Below are 19,147 nucleotides of genomic sequence, written 5' to 3' on the forward strand. Positions count from 1 at the left end.
GAATATTCAACAACTTAACTGCTTATTTCTTTGTTTTTTACAGTTTGTGTTCACGGGATATACAATCTAGCAACTTCAAGTCTAAATTGTCAAAAGGAAATATTTTCAAAAGCATAACACTGATTCCCACCATATGTGCACCAAGGAAGCGTAAGCCATGCTTTCTGAACTTTTTTTTAGTATTTAATTTTGAACCTGTATAAGCCGATCACATGCACAGACCTTTTCAATGCCCTTTTGCTTAAGAGTATTTGCCCAGATTACGTTCCTCACGTATTGAACCCGTCTAATTCAGAATCAAAAGGCTCACTTGTTTTGCCATTACAAACACTGAGATTTAATGAGATACTTATTGTAATTCCAAGTTTTACAGCAGTTTTCTCAGGTACATTTATATTGACCAATTAGGTTTATTAAAGTGTATTTATAGAGCAGCCATTGATGTAATACATTTAATATTTTCAGTTCCTATTAACTTTATAATCAGTGATTTTATTGAAAGTAATTGATCTTTCTAATTTATTTTAAAGCATAGCAAAACAACTTACTAACTTCTAAGCAAGATGGTTGAATTAATCAGAAACAAAAATTAATCTGCATAATAATATTGGTAGCCAGAGACAAATATACATTTGAAGAGTCAATTATCAAATTTTACTATAAATGAGCAAGGAAATAATATCTGTCATTTGTAATATGTAACTCATATACTAAATGAAAACGCCTTAATTTCTACTTAACTTCAATTAAAATGTAATCGGTATTTAAAATGGAGTTAATATCACAGATTAAAAATACTCACCGGGGGGTAGTCCAGGACTCATTTGGCCAATGTAGAAATACAGAATAATTGCTACACTCAAATTAATGAGAGTGTAGATCCACTGAATGACAAACATGATTGCAAGCGATCCAATTGCCTGTTGAAAATGCAGTGTTCAGGGTTACTCCACAGTGCATGATTGCATTTCATTGTTATGCTAAGAAATATTTCCTGCAAAATCCAAAAGACGTTTTCTGCCATTTTTCTGATCTTGTGCAAGACCTGGCGGGCAATACACTGGATCCTGGAGGAGTATTACCAGCCATATAGCGTGGTTGCCCCAATTAGAGTTTATTCTTTAAGATGAAAACAGGCTAACGCTTTTGATAAAGCCAAATAAAAAGTGGTCTGTACCAATGTATTTGTATTGAGTGTGTCAGTATTGGGGCTTTCTCGGTGTCATCTGATTATCAGAAACTCCACCTTCACCAGCACTGCTAAACCCTGTGTACACCAAACCACTCACATTTTTTAGCCTACCAAAAACCTTCGTTCTCTGCATCCCCAGTGTCTCCTTTGGAATGTTAACCGGTAGCTCTGGATAGTCATGGACAAAATGCAGCCCAGGGACTCAATCCGGCCCACCTAACATTTTGATCCGGCGCGCAGACTGCATCTGGCCACTTTCTATTTATAGCTTGCTGCCCATGCCACTGAATTTCCAGAGGGTGGCTCAGGCAGCAGGATCCTATTTAAATGGCTCCCTGCTCACCATTGCAGCACAACCCTGGCAGGGACCAGAGCTGCGAGCCCTTTAAATAGTCACAGCAGCCTGGGTGGCTCCCTGGCAACATGGTAGCAACAGGACTGGGTGCCGTGATCCATTTAAATAGCAGCAATTTAAGGCGCTCACAGCCCTGACACTACCATTTTGCCTGGCAGCAGGGCTCATGGCTCCAGCCCCTGCCAGGGTAGCACAATGTCAGGGAGTCCTTTAAATAGCCACAGCAACCCCAGAGGTGTACCAGGCAAAGTGGTAGCTGTGAGGCCAGGAGTCGTAAGCCCTTTGCTGTGTTGTGTTTTTAACTCAAAGCCTCTGGCCCCAGGTAACTCTGTGGGGAGCCCTGCCCCTTTCCCCCCAGACCCCACCTTTTATGGGTGTGGAGCTGGCCTATGACTAGGGTTGCCAGGTGCCCGGTTTTGAACTGGACAGTCCAGTATTTGAGCTTTCTGTTCGGGAAACAAATTGAGAAAATAGAAATGAGAAAATAGAAATGTCCGGTATTTTCTAAATAAGATGTAATGTAGACTGTGATGTAATGTCAAGTGTGTCTGGTATTTTTGTTGAAACCATCTGGCAACCCTACCTATGACCATGTACCAAAATTCATTATGGCTGTGTCTACACTGGCCCCTTCTTCGGTTCCCCATTGGCTCCGGTTCGCCATTTGCAGCCGCAGGGAGCCACGGGAAGCAGCGGCCCGGGCCACACCGCTTCCCACAGCTCCCCTTGGCTGCAAACAGCCCATGGACCAGTCCCTGCCAGAGGGATACACAACCAAGCCTGGGACTCCTGCCAAACCGGGGGTGGCCTGTCTGTTACTGGCCCCAAGCTCCGCCCCTTCCTGCCATTGTCCAACCCTCTCCCCCGATGTGATCCCAGTGATTCCAAAAGCTACATGCTCAGGGACGGGGTTCCATGAGGAGAGAGGGTGGGGCGATGGCAGGAAGGGGTGTGGAGTGGGGGCTGGTAATGGACAGGACACCCCTCAGCCTGCTGGGAGTCCCGGGTCAGATTGTGCAGTTGTTCCATCCGGGCCTGGCATGTGGGCTGGGAGTTGGAGACTCCTGCTCAAGAGCTTTTGGCTCAACACTGTGTATCTGAGCAATGTGAGGAACTGACTGCAGGATCACTTGTGACACTGGGCGTGAAACCCCCTTACCCGTATCCCAGTACATTTTACTGCATTGTGAATCCTTCTGTTATTTATTTTTACTTTTCAACCCTCCTGCAGTGATGCTCCAAGTAAAAGAAAGTGACTTACACCAGCAAGGGAAACCCAGTGATTGCACAGTCTGGAATAGAAGGAAACCGGCATTCTCTGAATTTCTAGTTCTTGATTTTGTTGCTTTACATTTGTATCTATAGAAAGAAAAGGAAAACAAAAACATTACAAAACCCACACTGGTGATGAAGTAGACTTGCATCCTAGTAAGCAGCCAGGCTACCCCTTGGTGAGAGTTTTTGTCCCTTATCTAAATCAAGTTACATGAAAACAAGATATCATTTCAGACTTCCAACTCGCATGAGAAGGCTTAGCCAGACAACTTGTGCTGGGGTAGAGAGGCAATGTTGTTTAGCATTTAGAGCAGAAGACTAGGGCATGCAGAGTTCTATCCCCAGATCTGCTATTGTCTCTCTGGAGGGCCTCGGGCAAGTCATTCTCCCTCCGTGCCTCAGTTTCCTCGTGTGGAGGAAATAATAATACAACTTCACAGGGCTTTGTGAAGCTTAATTCATGAATGCTTGTAGAACACAAAGGGCTGGTCCACACAAACAATTAGCATGTGGCAAGATGGGGTGTGACTCTACTCTGTCTGTATGGAACCTGCTGATGCATATCAACAGTTTATTAGTAAGCACTTTGAAATGGGACTAGCTCAAAGCACATTAACCAACTTGCACATCAGTAGGGTCCACACATAGGGTTAGTCTGTAACAGGCTAGTGTGGGGTAGATTCACAGTCCAGTTTGCTGTGAATTCAATGTTTATACAGACATGCCCTAAGAATCTCAGATGAAAAACTCTACAAATTCAAAGCATTATATATCCCGATCTACACTATAAATTAATCACAACAAATGGTCTGGTAGCACTTGATAGACTAACAAAACATAAAGTGCTACCAGACCATTTTTTCCCCCTGTAACAGACTAACTCGGCTCCCCTCTGAAGCTTATAAATTAATCATTAGATGAAGTGAGGGTGATGTGACAAATTACTCATGGTCTTCTTGAATAGCATGGGGATAATTTCACTGGGAAGAACAGGGGCTCCATGCTTACAAGCCTTCTCCCCTTCAGTATCAAGATGAAAACAAATGCCTTGGCATGCTCAGAAATCTTTCTGTGTGCAGCATTAAGAATGCACTTGCAGAATTATAGGCAGCATGCGGTATACAGTCAACATTCCCACATAATATTGCCTGTTCTCCACCAATTAATCTTCCACAGGCAAATTAGATTGGAACCTCTCCTGAGACTCATTATGATGAACTCTACCCTTACCTATAAAAAAAAAGATATTATTGTCATGAATCACTGAATGACAGCATCATATAAAACTAATCTCTAGCCTGCATACAGAAAAGCACCAGCAGGGCAGAGATTATTAACCATCCCTCCATGAAAACACAGATGTCTATCTCGGCTCTTATAATCTTTACCTTCCGTTTTCTGATTGGAGGGATTTTGCAGCTCATTAAAAAGTTGTTCTCCATATTCCATTAGCTCATGGTCACGTTTCTGCTCAGTGTCCACAGCTGATGATACATATAGATTTCTTTCATGCTCGTGACTCTGATCAGCAAAACTCTGCAGACTTTCATCATGAGGGTCTGATGTTTTGGTGCAACAGTAAGGAGCAGGTGTGGTATTATGATCAAGATCCAAGAGAAAGCTATCTTGTAAGGTTTGCTTGGCTGGCTTCTTTACCTTTCTCTGTTTGACCTTTTGATTTAAATTCTTGTCTCGCTCTTCTTTCTCTTGATAAGTCCCCAGATCTTTATTAAGAGGTTTAAAAAGCTGGTCCATGTCTTTTGTGAATTCTAGCAACGTACCATCTGATCTGCTTTGCATTATTCCATCTGATCCGTAGCGGGAAGTTTTCTCAAAGGTTAAAGGCTGGGAAGAGTTGACAGTCCTAGACACCTCCCTCTGTGTCCTTTTGGGTTTCTGCTGCTGGAGATAACTCATAGAGACTGAGAAATAAGAGTAGTCCACAGCAATGTATGTCAGCATGAAGTTTATGGTGACTATAGGAGCGAGAATGTTTACTTGGCCAACGAAGACGAAAGCCATGGTGATGAGACTTGTTAAGCAAATGGCAGCCACTGGGGTCTTGTTACGCCCTTGCTATTTTGTAAACCAAACAAACATATTTATATATATACTTGCATACCTCACAAAAGCAGAACTGAAGATGACACTCTCTGTTTACACTGATAAAGGATTATCAAAGTCTAGGCAATCTTTTGATGGACATCTTGCTGGTCATGACATAAAGGAACATATACATACATGAAAAGAAGCATCAGAGTAAATGAGAAACAGTAGAGTAAATGAGACACCAGGAGACAGGAACCACTGAGCAATAATCTGACCCCTGCCACTGCCTTGCTGTTTGGCCCTGGGAAAGTCACTTAACTTCACTCAGGCTATGTCTTCGCTGCGGTTTTGTAGTGGAAGAGGATACGCAAATGGTACGCTCATTGGCGTATCTTCTTCCGATTCTTTTTGCGGAACAGGTTTTGCCGATAAAAAGCCCCGAGTAGATGGGACCATTTGTTGGAAAAAAACCCTTTTTCGCAAAATCCTGTAAACCTCGATTTTTGAGGAATAAGGGATCTTGAGAAAAAGGGTTTATTTCCGACAAGTGGCCCAGTCTATACAGAGCTTTTTAGCAGCAAAACCTCTTCCGCAAAAAGAATCGGAAGAAGATATGCAAATGAGCATGCCATTTGCATACCCTCTTCCACCACAAAAACGCAGTGTAGACATAGCCTCAGTGTCTCAGTTTTCCCATCCCTAAAGTCAGGTAATAAAGTGATAGAGCGTTGAAAGTATTATTACATTGTTTAGAGGAATGGTTCCCAAACTTTTTGTCATCACGCCCCCCTTTTTGATTTTTGAAAAACCGTCATGTCCCCCCCCCCTAAAAATAGCAGCAAAACTTGTTGATAAAAAAAAAAAGAAAAGAAAAGAAAAAAAGGAACTGAACTGGGCAGCAAAATTTGATGGGGGGGAGGCTGGGTCGCCTCGCGCCCCCCCTGAAAATTCTTCACGCCCCCCCCCCCCCCAGTTTGGGAACCCATGGTTTAGAGAATGCCTTAAAAAGGAAAATTTCAGGTCCATGGAAGAACATTCTTTGTTGCCAAACAAAAGGCGTGACATACACAGGTGCTGGAAAGGAGCTCTGAAAACAGTTTCAACTGGCAGCCAAGCAAGCCTTGTGAGGCAGGGGAGAGGCGCCATTTCACATTAGGAGCTGCTGGCTTGGCCTTCAATTGAGACTGAACTGCAGCTGCTGTATTAGGGGATTCCGCATTTAGCATTTCTCCTCTTCTTAATAAAGAAGCCACCGCTGCCCTAAGGCCAAGAGGAAAGGAGCAGATGAAGAGGTTAAGCAGTCAAGGATGTTGAAGGGTGTGGGTCAGGAAGAGTAACAAACGATGCCAGGCAAGGTTCAGGAAGGCAGACTACCACAAGAAGTACTGTTTATTCTTTTACTTTGGGGTGGGGTGAAGGTAGGGGAGAATAGAAAGGAGGTACGGATTGAAGTGTGTCAAGCTAAATTAAAGGCTTGGGAGTTGGCCGCGCCTGAACTTTAACTCCAGGCCTAACACACCCTTCCGTTGGCTTAGACGAATCATTCAATGTGTCTATACTTCTGGGATGCCTGTGCAAAGCCACATAAGGCTCAAGGGAGGCCAATGAGGGCATAGTGTGACTGCAAAACCTCTCTTACTGGCGAAGCTGTGAGAGATGTAAAGGACCCCAATCCACTCTCCGGTCTTATCTTCACTGAAACAATCTTAAATCTGATTTTCAACAGCTGAGTTAGCTGACATAAGGCCGGCGGGCTAGCACAGACCAGGACAAGTCATGGGCAAATCCTTCTTAGATCAGGATTTACTTATGACTACCAGACACAATGCTGAATACATCTTGTCCTTGCGCAGACTGACCAGTCCGTCATGGTTAAAATTATATTCAATGCTAGCTGTACAGCAAAAACAAGGCTTCCAAGCTTAGGGTAAGTTCATGTGGCTGGCAGGTAAAACAAAGAAAGATGTAGGGCTGTATAGTCTAATCTGGTCTGGAAATCAACAAGACACACCCATAAAGCCACTTTATCAAGCAGAACCACACTTCAATTAACTTGGAAGGTCCAATGGAAACCTGCAGCACCTAATAGATTCTTTCTGAGGAATTTAGGTCTTTACTCAAACTCTTACATTTATGCCTAAAGCATCACCGGGATAGGACAACACTAAAGGCAAGAAGGTACCCTCTTAGAAGTTTATAACGATCAATGAAGAGTAAACACCAATGCAGAAGAGGGATTATTATTAGAAAAGCATAAACAGACGGAATGGGATGATGAAATTAAGGAAAGGAAAACTGAACCTAAGTATAAGACAAAATTCTAAAGTGCAACATAAAACTCTGCCTGTGAAGAATCAATATTTTACAGGATCCTGGCCTACATTTATAAGGCTGTAGTTTGGAAGTCTCCCTAAGGACGTGGTAGAAGACCATCACTTGAGACATTTAAAACTGTGTTAGATGAGACACAGTCAAGCACAATCCTGCACTGAGGAATGGGTTAGATGACTTAGTAGGACTTTTCTGGCTATAGCTTACTACCAAATATGAACTGAAATGTTATTATGGTTTTTGAATGAAAGAAAGGGGATTTGTGGAGGCATTTACACATTCACCTACTGCACTGGAAATATGACACTGTGTGGGAAGGTGGCTACTTATGAGACCATGAGGACTAATGTCACTGTCCATGCTGAGTGAAATACACAAATGAAAGGAGTAGCATAAAGGGTGGAAAGGAAATTGGATTTCTAAGCTTCTTATGGCATCGGCAACCCAAGGGAACATTTTCAAATAGCAGCTAAGTGCCTAACACCCATTGATTTCCAATAGGAGCCAGCTGCCTAAATGACATTTATGCCTTGGACAATCTGCCTCCTAAGACATTAGTAGTACTGCAAGCAAGACATTTAAATCATGAGTTTTCCTTTAATACAATCTTTCAGCTCTGATTGGATAAGCAAGACATTGTTTTTCAAATATAAAATACTATAAGGACTTTCACCAACTTCCATATAAACCAGAGTACTGACCATACAAAGGTCCCTCCAATAGTGTCTAGAAGGTACACTCCAGTTATACCAACAGTGACACCAAATACATCCCCTTGAAATATGTATCATCCTATATTTTCCTCAATCATATCTGCTTCTTTAACAAAGGCACAGCTCAAATGATAGCTATTTTGATCCTCTCCCACACTCTCACTCATTTATTAATAGAAAAGGGTAATGTATCGTGCACTATCCATATTTTTCCAACAATATGATAAATGTGTCTCAAGCATAAAGAAGCAATGTTCTCAGAAAGCATCTTAAGAAGTAGAAAAACTTATTGAGACAGGGAACAGATGGTACGGTCTTAGGATGTCTTTGGCCTAAGGTTAACAACACAGAAAACAACATTTAGCTCCCTCATATTAACTAGGATTATGATGACTACAAAAATTAAACCCTTGTATACATGGACCAGTGCAGAATGTATCGTTACAGGCAACCTACTATATTAACCCACCCCGTGAACCAAATCAACAGTCAATCTCAAGGTGGCAGATACAAGCAGGAAGGAAGGAGATTTTCCTTTAATTCCTAACCTCTTTTCAAAGCACTTCCTGTCCTGACACCTTGCCAGGACAAAGGACTTCATACTAGGAAATTTTATGAAAAAACAGAAGCTTGCTATGGCAGTGCTATGTCATGTTAGGATCAGCTTTCCAGTTGGGTCCTAGTCAACGAATGAGCCCACAGGAGTTGGCTGCAGAATTTGGCCCTTTCCACAGAAGACACTTAATAAAAAAATCATACTGAAAGAATTTAAGTACTGCTACTTCTATTTGTGAGAACCACAGGCAGAAACGCATAAGAAGCAGAGTATACAGTGTTACAGAACATTTAATGTATTAAAACCTTAAAGTAATTTTTTCTCACTTTATTTACAACGCTTGCACATCTGAAAAATGTCTCTCGTGAGATTTTTGTTAGCTTTCATGAGTAGTTTGTTATTACAGGCTGGCTTTGAGAGATGGAATTTTCCTTCTATCTATCTAGCAAAAAAGAGTCAGAAAAGAAGGATTTGGTTTTAATTTATGGCCCAATCCTACAACCCTTATTCATATGAGCCCAGCTGAACTGAATAGGATTACCCAGGTATATAAAGCAATGTATATGAGTAATAGTGGCAGAACCAAGCCTCAATCAGTACTCAACCAAAGGTTAGTTTAAAAGACCATTTAAGATGTGTAGTCCCCAAAACTGACCTTTTCTGAAAACTTATCCACCCATCCTTTATTATTCACTAGTATTAGAAGCCAAAGTGAGTTAGACACCTCACAATATAAATAAGCAGTGATCCCCGCCCTACGATGCTTACATACTAAGGCCATGAACCTGCTACTAGCAAAACTGGCCCTAATTTCAAACATGATGCCATCAAAGGAGATCAGAGAGCAGGGAGAGGTTAAGGAGAACACATGTGGCGAGTACAGGGTCACATGAAGTAGGAATGGTGGTGAGGGTTAGGACATAAATTAGCCAATCTTTTGCATTGACTGGCTAATTTATTGCGGGCATCATAAAAGAAGTGGGTCCTATGGAGGGACCCGAGCAAAGAGAGGAGAGGGGTCTTGCAGGCCAGCTTAAGAAAGGGTTTTCCATGAGTAGGGCTCTGTCTGGAAGAAGCCAAAGAGGCTGATGTGGGAGAGGTGGACTGGGGTACTGAGGCACACACCAAAGATGGAACAGAGATGGGCGGGAGGAAACACAATAAAAAACAATGTCCGATAAGTAATAAGGGACAGTCATATGGCCTCCTGAAGGCAAGGACGAGATGCTTGGACTTCCTGCCACAAAGGAGGGGGAGTCAATGGAGGGGTTCAAAGAGGAGACAATATGAACAGAGCAACAGGCAGGGAAGAGGAACTCAGTGGCTGTGTTTTGCATGAGCTAGAGAGGGGACAGTATGGGTACTGGTGAGAGCAGAGATTAAAGGAGGAGTTTACTGTAATCAATTAAGGAGCTGGTATTTAATTACTGTTCATCAGCCATGACAATTTACTGACAATGGACTCATTTTTTTATGCATCATTAAAACATTTGTTTGTTATTGAACCCACAGCTAATTCTATATCATCGATTACTAACCCCATGTCCAAGAAACGCCAGGGTAGGTATCACTTTTTCCTGGGCAATGCACTGAAGAATTCGGGGTGCTCCATACAAACCTCCCATGCAGGAAGCTAAGGACGAAATGTACAATCCTAATAAAAACAAGAAACCCACCAAGGACACCTGGGAAATGTAAAGAGAAAACAAATATCAGATATTTTTTAAAAAACCCTTAATTTTCTTTAAATCTTTACAAATGCAAATCCATTCATTTCCTTTGCAAAAATTTAACTGAACGAGTGGGTGAAAGCTGCAACTTAACCTGCTCTGTGAGCGTGAGCTATTAATACTTTAAAGTTATCCCAGGAAAGCCGTTCAATGTTGAATATTCTGTACCAACTGGAAACTACTCAATAAGCTCATGTCCAGAAATGTGTGCCACACAGAGAAAACACACTGAGAAAGCAGACATCTGATTCCATTAAACAACTGGAAGTGAATTTGAAGGGAGTTTATTTCAGGAGCGCACACTTATATACCGAGGACATCATACAGGAAAGGCTACACAAGGCCAAAACAGGAAGACAAATCCCTGTGTCCCATAAGGGAAAACCAATAGTGGAGGAGTGGCGGGGGATGGGGAGAAAGCCACAGTGCAATCGAATCAAAGATGCTATTTAAATAAGTGAGATTTCAAAAACATGTTCCAAAGGATATAATGCGATGACCTTATTTTCCTGTCTTAAATGTGCGAGGAATGTCCTTAAGTTAAATGAACATAAAACTTAAAAGTTTTTAAAGCAATAGTGCTAAGTAGGCTGTTTTACTCATATTTTATATTTAACACCTTTGGTTCTGGTGTATCCTAAACCAATATTTAAAACATCACAAAACATTTATACAAACTAATTACTTAAGTGCAGGCACCTTTTATTACTAATACCTGTATTTTGTATGGTGGAAAGTGCCAACCTGGTAGGTACAATATGGACAGATTATGGTCCTTGATCCAAAGAGCATACACAGTGCATAGACAAGGCAGCAAAGCATGGGAGAAAGGAGAAATAGCTCATTTTACAGATGGGCAACTGAGGCACAGAGAATTAACATGCCCTGTCTCATTTCATAGGTGAAGTCTGTGGCAAAACCAGGAACAGAATCTAAATTTCCTGACTTCCAATCCACTACTTCAACTTCACCATCGTCCTTCCTCTGTACTTCACTTCAAGGCTGGAGCAAGACTGCTGTTTGACAGTAAACCGCAACAGTATACCATGCAAAACAAAAAGTGAAAAAGACTGTAGCCAACTGAAATTCCAAAGGGACTATGAGCCAGCAGAATGTAGATGCACAAATTGAAATCTGATCAGATAATTCCTCATCTAAAAGATGTCCTGTGTGCTGAGCTGGCCCCTGAACTGTGGCACAAAAACACCCGTATGAGAGCTACTCCCGGCAGAGAAGTGTGTTGTGATTGCTTTGGGGAAGCTGGTGACTCCTGATTGCTGTTGGAGTCTACCATAGGGACCGCACTTCTGCAAGCGTGCACGGCAATACATGGCATTTTGCTGCATAAGACCGGGACTCTGGGAAATGTGGATGACATAGTGGCTTGCTTTGCTGACATGGGCTTTCCAAACTGTGGCGAGGCAAACAATGGTACATACATCCCCATTAGAGCGCCTCCTCACATTGCCACAGAGTACATCAGTCGGAAGCGGTACTTCTCCATGGTGCTTCGGGTGCATGTGGATCACCCTGGGCATTTCACAGGCATAAATGTGGGGAGGTCTGAGAAGGTGCATGATGCAAACGTCTTCAGGAACACTGGTCTGTACAGGCTGAGATTTTCTTTGCAGACCAAAAAAATATAGTGGGAGATATGGAAATGCCCATAGTGATCCTAGGTGACCTGGCTTGGCTCGCGAAGCCTAACACAGAGCACCTGGACAGACGTAAGAAGTGGTACAGCAACAGGCTAAGCCAATGCCACATGGTTATTGAATGTGCCTTTGGAAGATTAAAAGGGAGATGGGGGTGTCTCTATGGCAAGCTGGACCTTATGGAGGATCATATCCTCAAGGTTGTGGCCACATGCTGTTGCTTACATAATTTGTGTGAGAGTAAGGGGGGAAGTGTTTGCCCGTGGGTGGCACACTGAGGCTCAGCGCCTGGGCCACCCTGTCAATACCATGGAGGCTCTGTGGAATCACTTTGACAATGAGGGGTGCTGACATTTCCATGTAGTGGGGTTGCTCCCCTGCCCATCCTGAGTGAGGCATTCCCATGAAACCAAGGGGTGTTACAGGCTTCCACAGGGGTCTCACACATAGGATGAATACGTGGTGGTAAGAGTTGGTAAGGATTTTTGGAAAACCTCACAACTGTGTTAACGTTCAGCTATCAAAGTCACAGCTGCTGTGATGGGGAGTGGAGTCTGGTTGGAATAATCATTACCTGACTGTGAAAATGAGCGTGTGAGCATAGAGGAAGAGTTGCTGGATAAAGAATTTTGCAAGTGCTGCCATGGAGACTGATGTATGGGTGTAGAGGGAGGGTCGTTGTAAAAAAGGTTCTGCATGTGCTGACAGGGAGGCCTTTGGTTCTATACGCTTTGCATCTTGATCTTGATAAGACACTTCATCTCATTTGGTCTTCCATGAGTTTTAGCATGTGCTCAGTGGTGTCTGTTCTCACTTTCATCTTCCCCGGCCTCTTTTCCTCCCTTTTCTGTGATAGACAAGTGGTGAGGCAAGGGGAATGCCTTGATGGGGAAGCAGGGCAGGAACAAGGGTGTTTGGTTTTGTGCAAGTAGAAAGTTGGCAGCCCTAGCTGTGAGCTGACACAAGAAAAGGGCTGGAACTGCGTGAGGGCTCCATAGTAGCTAAAGTAGTCTGCAGACTGTATTTTCCAGGAGGTGGTGTCCGTAGGGAGAAATAATGCTGCAAGTTGCCGATGCCTACCATGGTGTTCCAAACAGAAGCATTAAGGCTGGCCCTTGAAAAGGAGGAAATAACCAGTTCGTTTTGAAAGACAGACGCATGAGGAATGTCTGAAACATTCCACAAGGAAATCTCTGAGGCACCAAGAATCCTGGCCTGGCACCTGCACATAACATAGCGCAGGATCCCCTCAACCAGTGGAGTATGACCCAGATGTGTGAAACGAAGGGGTGACTGCTGGATTCCACCCCACTGCGTGGGAGAGAAAAGAACTGGTGGTAAATCCCAGGCACTTGGGCAGGGGAGGGAAGGAGCAAATCAATCCCATTGCCTGCTGCTGGCCACTCAATCCTGCTGCATCTCACTCAACCATGTTTCACAATTTATTCTTTATCCCCAGAGCTGAACAACACGAGACCCAGGCAAGCGAAACACTCGACACTAACGATGGCTTCCCTTTCCAGGTTTCAGCATCAATCCAGTGACCCCACATTGAGCTAAAAGCAGCCATCTTCCCCCCCCCCCCCCCCAAGAATCCAATCCCAGAATACTTTGCAGGACTGGGTGAGTAGCAATACGGAAACATGGATTTTTGAGGTTTCCAGAGGTAAAAGGCTGAAAGCCACCGGTACAGATAATTGATCTGAGTGATAACTTCCAAAATGGTGAAACAAAAAACAGGACTATGCAGCACTTTAAAGACTAACAAGATGGTTTATTAGGTGATGCGCTTTCATGGGCCAGACCCACTTCCTCAGATCAAATAGTGGAAGAAAATTGTCACAACCATATATACCAAAGGATACAATTAAAAAAAATGAACACATATGAAAAGGATGAATCATTTTTTAACTGCATCCTTTGGTATATATGGTTGTGACAATTTTCTTCCACTATTTGATCTGAGGAAGTGGGTCTGGCCCACGAAAGCTCATCACCTAATACACCATCTTGTTAGTCTTTAAAGTGCTACATAGTCCTGTTTTTTGTTTCAGCTACACCAGACTAACACAGCTACATTTCTATCACTTTTCCAAAACGGTGGCACAGAACATCTGAGTCTACATGTGTAGCTTGGGCCATGCCGGCAGGTAACAGGTATTCCAGTCCATTTCCCCATAATACATGTCTCCGAAGTTGTGACTCTAGAGTCTATCTAAGGCAGTGGTTCCCAAACTTTTCGGCATCACGCCCCCTTTTTTATTTTTGAGAGACCCTCATGCCCCCCTCACTCCCTCCAAAAATAGCAGCAAAACTTGTTGGTGGGGAAAAAAAAGGAACTGACTGGGGCAGCAAAACTTGATGGGCGGGGGGAGGAGGGGAGGCTGGGTCGCCTTGCACCCCTACTGGAATTTCTTCATGCCCCTCCAAGGGGGCACCCCCCCCCGTTTGGGAACCCATGATCTAAGATATCAATAAGACCCTCATTACCACAACTCCTAAGCACATCATAACCTGTAACACATGTATCCTGTGAGGAAGGGAAGCGCTATTATCTCTCATTTTGCAAATGGGGAATCCTCTTCACAGTGGATACAATTTAGTCTCCTAAATGTTTACATCACTTTTGACTTTAGGCTCCTATATCAGTTTGGCATTGCAATGCAGAGGGTAGCACTGTCTACACGAATCTAGAAACCTGGGCCCAAACAATTTGCCCCAAGTCACACTGGAAATATACAACCAAGCAGGGAACTGAGCCCAGATCCCCCCAGTAGCACTCTATACACTGGATCATCCTTCCTCTCACAGGTAAACATTTCTAAACAAACATGCACTTCATCCTGTTCACTTGAGACACCTGAAAGTTTATTCCCTGCTTCTTTGTGTTCCTGAGGTTGTACATGGTGTGTGCTTGACTAGTAGTGGTTAATAAATGTACATGTTCTAAGGATACATCGGACTTTCTTCTTATTTATGAAAGCAGCCTGCAGTGTAAAGGAGGATGAATGAAAAGATATAAAATTAATGCTGCTTGGAGACAGCATGTAAAATTCATGCTGTGTTTTGAAAATCCCCAACCCACACAACACCCATCTACCTCCTTCCCCTAAAAAGAACACACACCGTAACTAACTAATTTGGCTCCACAAAAATATACATGTTATGAATGGATGGATAAAAAATTATGAGAATCAAATCAATGAACATAATTTCCATTAGAGAAACAGATTGGCCTCTTTTTATTTCAGAATGGTCTATATAAAATATTGGTGCTATTTAAAAAAATACTTGAAAGAAACACTTGATTGGGTCATGCTTTGCACATCATTTTCGTCACCAAAAATACTTGCATTTAAATGTGCTACTTGACATTCCACTCAGGGCTTAGAGGGAAAATGTCTTTTCACTGAGACTGTCAAAAATAAAATAAATAAATAAATAAATAATTGTTAAAAGTTCAGAGAGTACAAATACTTCACAAGAAATTGGCAGTTCTAGCCTATTAGATCTCCTTGGAAGTGAAATTACTCAGTGTCCCTATTTTGTATGTTTATAAAAATGCATTCTAGGGAAGACAAACAGCCAAATCTTTCTTTAACCACGACTGTTGGAAATGGACAATTTGCATGTTTTTTTGGTTTGTAATGATTTCTTCTCTCCAAACAAGGCTGATAAAATACAGATTTGCTTACAGCAATTCTAATAAGACGACATATTTTCTATATTTATTGCATCACCATTTTATGTGGTAAGGGGAAAAATGTATTTGCTTTTTCCTGGGTCTTTCTGATATGTAACATGACAGAAGACTCTCCAGAAAATGTCACAGAATCATGGAACCACAGAGTAGAAGGGACTGCAAGGGTTATCTAGTCTAGTGGCTCTCAACCAGGGATCCGGCGCCCCCTGGAGGGTTTGGGCAGACTACAGGGGGCCCACCAAAATAATTCAGGAGCAGGGCTAGTGTTAGACTCATTGGGGACCAAGGCAGAAAGTCAAAGCTTGAGCTCCACTACCCGGAGCTGAAGCCAAAGCCCAAGTTTTCCTGCCTGCCACCGCCTAGTGCTAATCCTGGCTTTTAAACTATTGAATACAGAAAAACAGGTCTTGTGGCGCAGGTGGGGAGTGGAATTTGTAGGTTATTGGGCAGGGGACAGGGTGGAGGGCTCTGAAAGAAAAAGGTTGAGAACTGCTGATCTAGTCTAACCCCCTGCCAAGAGGCAGGATTTGTTGTGTCTAAGCCATCCAAGACAGATGGCTCTCCAGCCTCCTCTGGAAAACCTCCAGTGCAGAAGCTTCCATGACCTCCCTAGGGTCTGTTCCATTGTCCTACTGTATTTATGGTTAGGAAGTTTTTCCTGAGATTTAATCTAAATCTGTAGTTTGAACCCACTGCCTCTTGTCCTGCCCTCTGTGACAAAAGAGAATAACTTCTCTCCATCTTTTCTATGGCAGCCTTTCAAATGTCTGAAGGCCGTTATCATATTCCCCCTTAATCTCTTTTCCAAACTAAAAATACCCAGTTCCTTTAGCCTGTATTCACATGATTTACATTCCATCCCTTTGATCATCTTTGATTTCACCTCTGGTTCCTTTCCATTTTCTTTACAGCCTGTCTATATATTGGTGACCAGACTGGACACTCTGCTCCAGCTGAGGCCTAACCAGCACTGAGTAGAGTAGTATTATCAACTCCTGTGACTTGCATGCTATGCCTCTGTTAACATTGCAACCTGAAATTGCATTTGCTTTGTTTGCAACGGCATCACATTGCTGATTCACGTTGAGACTCCGATCCACCACAACTTCTAAGTCCTCAGTAGTGCTGCTGCCAAGCCTGTTATCTCCTCCCCTCCCCCCCCCGCCATTCTGTATTTGTGCACTTGGTTTTACTTCCCTAAGTGCAGCTCCTTACATTTGCCTCTGTTGAATTTCATTTTGTCATCTATAGTCCAGTTCTCTAATTCATCAAAATCCCTTTGAATTTTAGCTCTGCCCTTCAAAATGTATGCAAAGCCCAACTTTTTATTGTTGCAAATCTGATCAGTGTGCTCTTTATGCCTACATCCACGTAGTTAATAAAGATGCTAAACAACATTGGATCCAGAACAAAGTCCCTGTGAAACCGCTCTTGAGTCCCTCCCTTCCGCCTCCAATCTGACCTCATTCTATTGATAGCTACTCTTTTGGGTGGTTTAACCATCTATGCATCCACTTAATGGTAGTTCCACGGAGCCTGCATTTCTCCAGCTTACTTATCAGAATGTCATGTGGGACTGTGTCAAAAGCCTTACTAAAGTCCAGGTATACTATGTCCACTGCATTCCCCCAGCACATCCACCAGACCAATTACCCTGTCACAGAAGAAAATTAAGCTGTTCTGCTTGTTTGTTACAAAGTACTGAAAGTAACCTCATTTTACAAATCTTGTCTCTTCTAGTTGTTCATTAAAAGTAGCAGGGATAGACAATACTTTTACCAACTAAAAAACGTTTATTACTAGAGTACAAGTTTGTTTCACTGTTTCTTTGCACTCCCCCATTGGTGTATCTATATCTACCTGTTCTTCTTGTCTTATACTAAGCCTGTTAGCTTTTGGGGGTGGGAATGAGGGAGGACTATCTTTTTTATTCTGTTTGCACAACCTCTAGCACAGAGATCCAATATTGGGGCTCATGGACACTATGGTAATACAAACATACATACATACATACAAAGGACTATCAACATTCATATAACAAAGACTGAATTCAAATGGCTAGTATAGAATTATTCTACTTTTCTCCCAGAAACAGTGACAATTTCTGGGTTATAAATTATATGAATCCACATACATTCATATTTCATTATAAATCTAATGTATTTTGTCTTATCTTGGGAACAGAACAAAATCTAGGGCTGCTCTCACTTAGAAGGAAAATGAAAGCATGCATTTCAAATAGAAATTGTAGGCTGAACTCTATTAAAAGAATTAACAATTAAATAAAGGTAAAGCACACCCAACTACTTTAATCCAAGAAACTGTCAAATTACAGCAAGCATATCATTTTGGATGATGTGGGATAACTGAAAATTAGCCATGTAGTATTTTACTTCCACTTAATGTAAGCTAGCAATGAAACACACTGAAATCTTTTCCTCTCTTTTCAAAGGGCCTTAGCGATAAGGTTCATTGACTATGACAGTACCAACCTGCTACATAGGCATATGCCAATGTGGAATGCCTAGCATTTAATAATCCCATTACTTACATTGCAATTACACTAGAGTGGATATGAAAATGTAAGCCTGGCTTGACTTAGTAAAGATAAGCAGTGTGCTTCTTTAGAGATTTCAATTAGATCTAAGCTTCTACTGATTTAATGGCATATACTGAATAAAGTATAGCGCTTATCATTAGGCAACATTAGCATATTTTAGCTATTAACATTATTGCTGCGGAATGATTCCAAGATTCAGCATCACCAGGCATGTTGGAGAATTCAAGCTATTCAAATCAATTTTCCCAAGAATCTTGGGTTGAGATTTTCAAAGGAGTCTAAGGTACCCAAATATCATTGCTTTTCCCCTAGGCTCTGGAAAATCCCAGCTTTAAATAATGCTCCTGTGATCTGAAAAGCATTGTTTTCTACAATAGATTGAGTTATTTTAAATAGAATGAATTACCTTTTCTGCTATCATAAAGTCATAGCGGAGCGACTCCCGGGTACAAATGGCTCCCAGCAAGAAAACAAAGATGATATATAGAAACCACCTGCAAACAACAGAGAGACACAGTTTGTTCCCAAAGCAATGAAATCATCAAACATTTTCATTAGTACTAAAACCTGAAGAAATTCAGTTACTTACAATTGTCACCCACACACTTTCTGGGTGTGGCTCTCTGTCCCATCTAGTGACACCGAGACCACTTACAGAGAGAATCATGAGTCTGCTCTACAGCCTTAGCGGAGAGCCAACTGGCTTTTAGTTCATGCAGTAGAAACTCATGCACTAAGCTCCAAAAATCCTAGGTTCGATTCCGCCTGTCGGCGTTACACAATGACCACTAATGAATGGCTTCATGAATAACTGACATTATTGCCATGCTTATGGTATTCTCCATTCTCCATTTAGGAACCAGCACAGTGGCACTATGTGCATGCAAAGGCAAAACTACACAAGAGATAAGCAACAACCACTGTATTAGTTTATTATTTTTAAATACCCATTGGAATCCCTTTGCGTAAAGCAAAGTAGGTAAGCTCATATTTAACTTTAAGCATACATATAATCCCAAAGGAGTCAA

At 42.2% G+C, this 19,147-nt stretch overlaps 1 protein-coding gene across 1 annotated transcript in view; it reads right to left on the minus strand.

Annotated features, from left to right (window-relative positions):
- SLC12A8 (solute carrier family 12 member 8) overlaps positions 1 to 19,147 on the minus strand; it is an 87,858-nt gene that overhangs the window by 5,500 nt on the left and 63,211 nt on the right. The window contains exons 7-11 of the mRNA XM_006137661.3: positions 18,526 to 18,613; positions 10,010 to 10,156; positions 4,211 to 4,898; positions 2,809 to 2,906; positions 803 to 920 (exon numbers count right to left, since the gene is read on the minus strand). Of these exons, the coding sequence (XP_006137723.2) occupies positions 803 to 920; positions 2,809 to 2,906; positions 4,211 to 4,898; positions 10,010 to 10,156; positions 18,526 to 18,613 (1,139 nt within the window). The remainder of the gene's footprint in view (positions 1 to 802; positions 921 to 2,808; positions 2,907 to 4,210; positions 4,899 to 10,009; positions 10,157 to 18,525; positions 18,614 to 19,147) is intronic.

This window comes from Pelodiscus sinensis, chromosome 7 (genome assembly GCF_049634645.1).
Source record: "Pelodiscus sinensis isolate JC-2024 chromosome 7, ASM4963464v1, whole genome shotgun sequence".
Classification (NCBI taxonomy): domain Eukaryota; kingdom Metazoa; phylum Chordata; order Testudines; family Trionychidae; genus Pelodiscus; species Pelodiscus sinensis.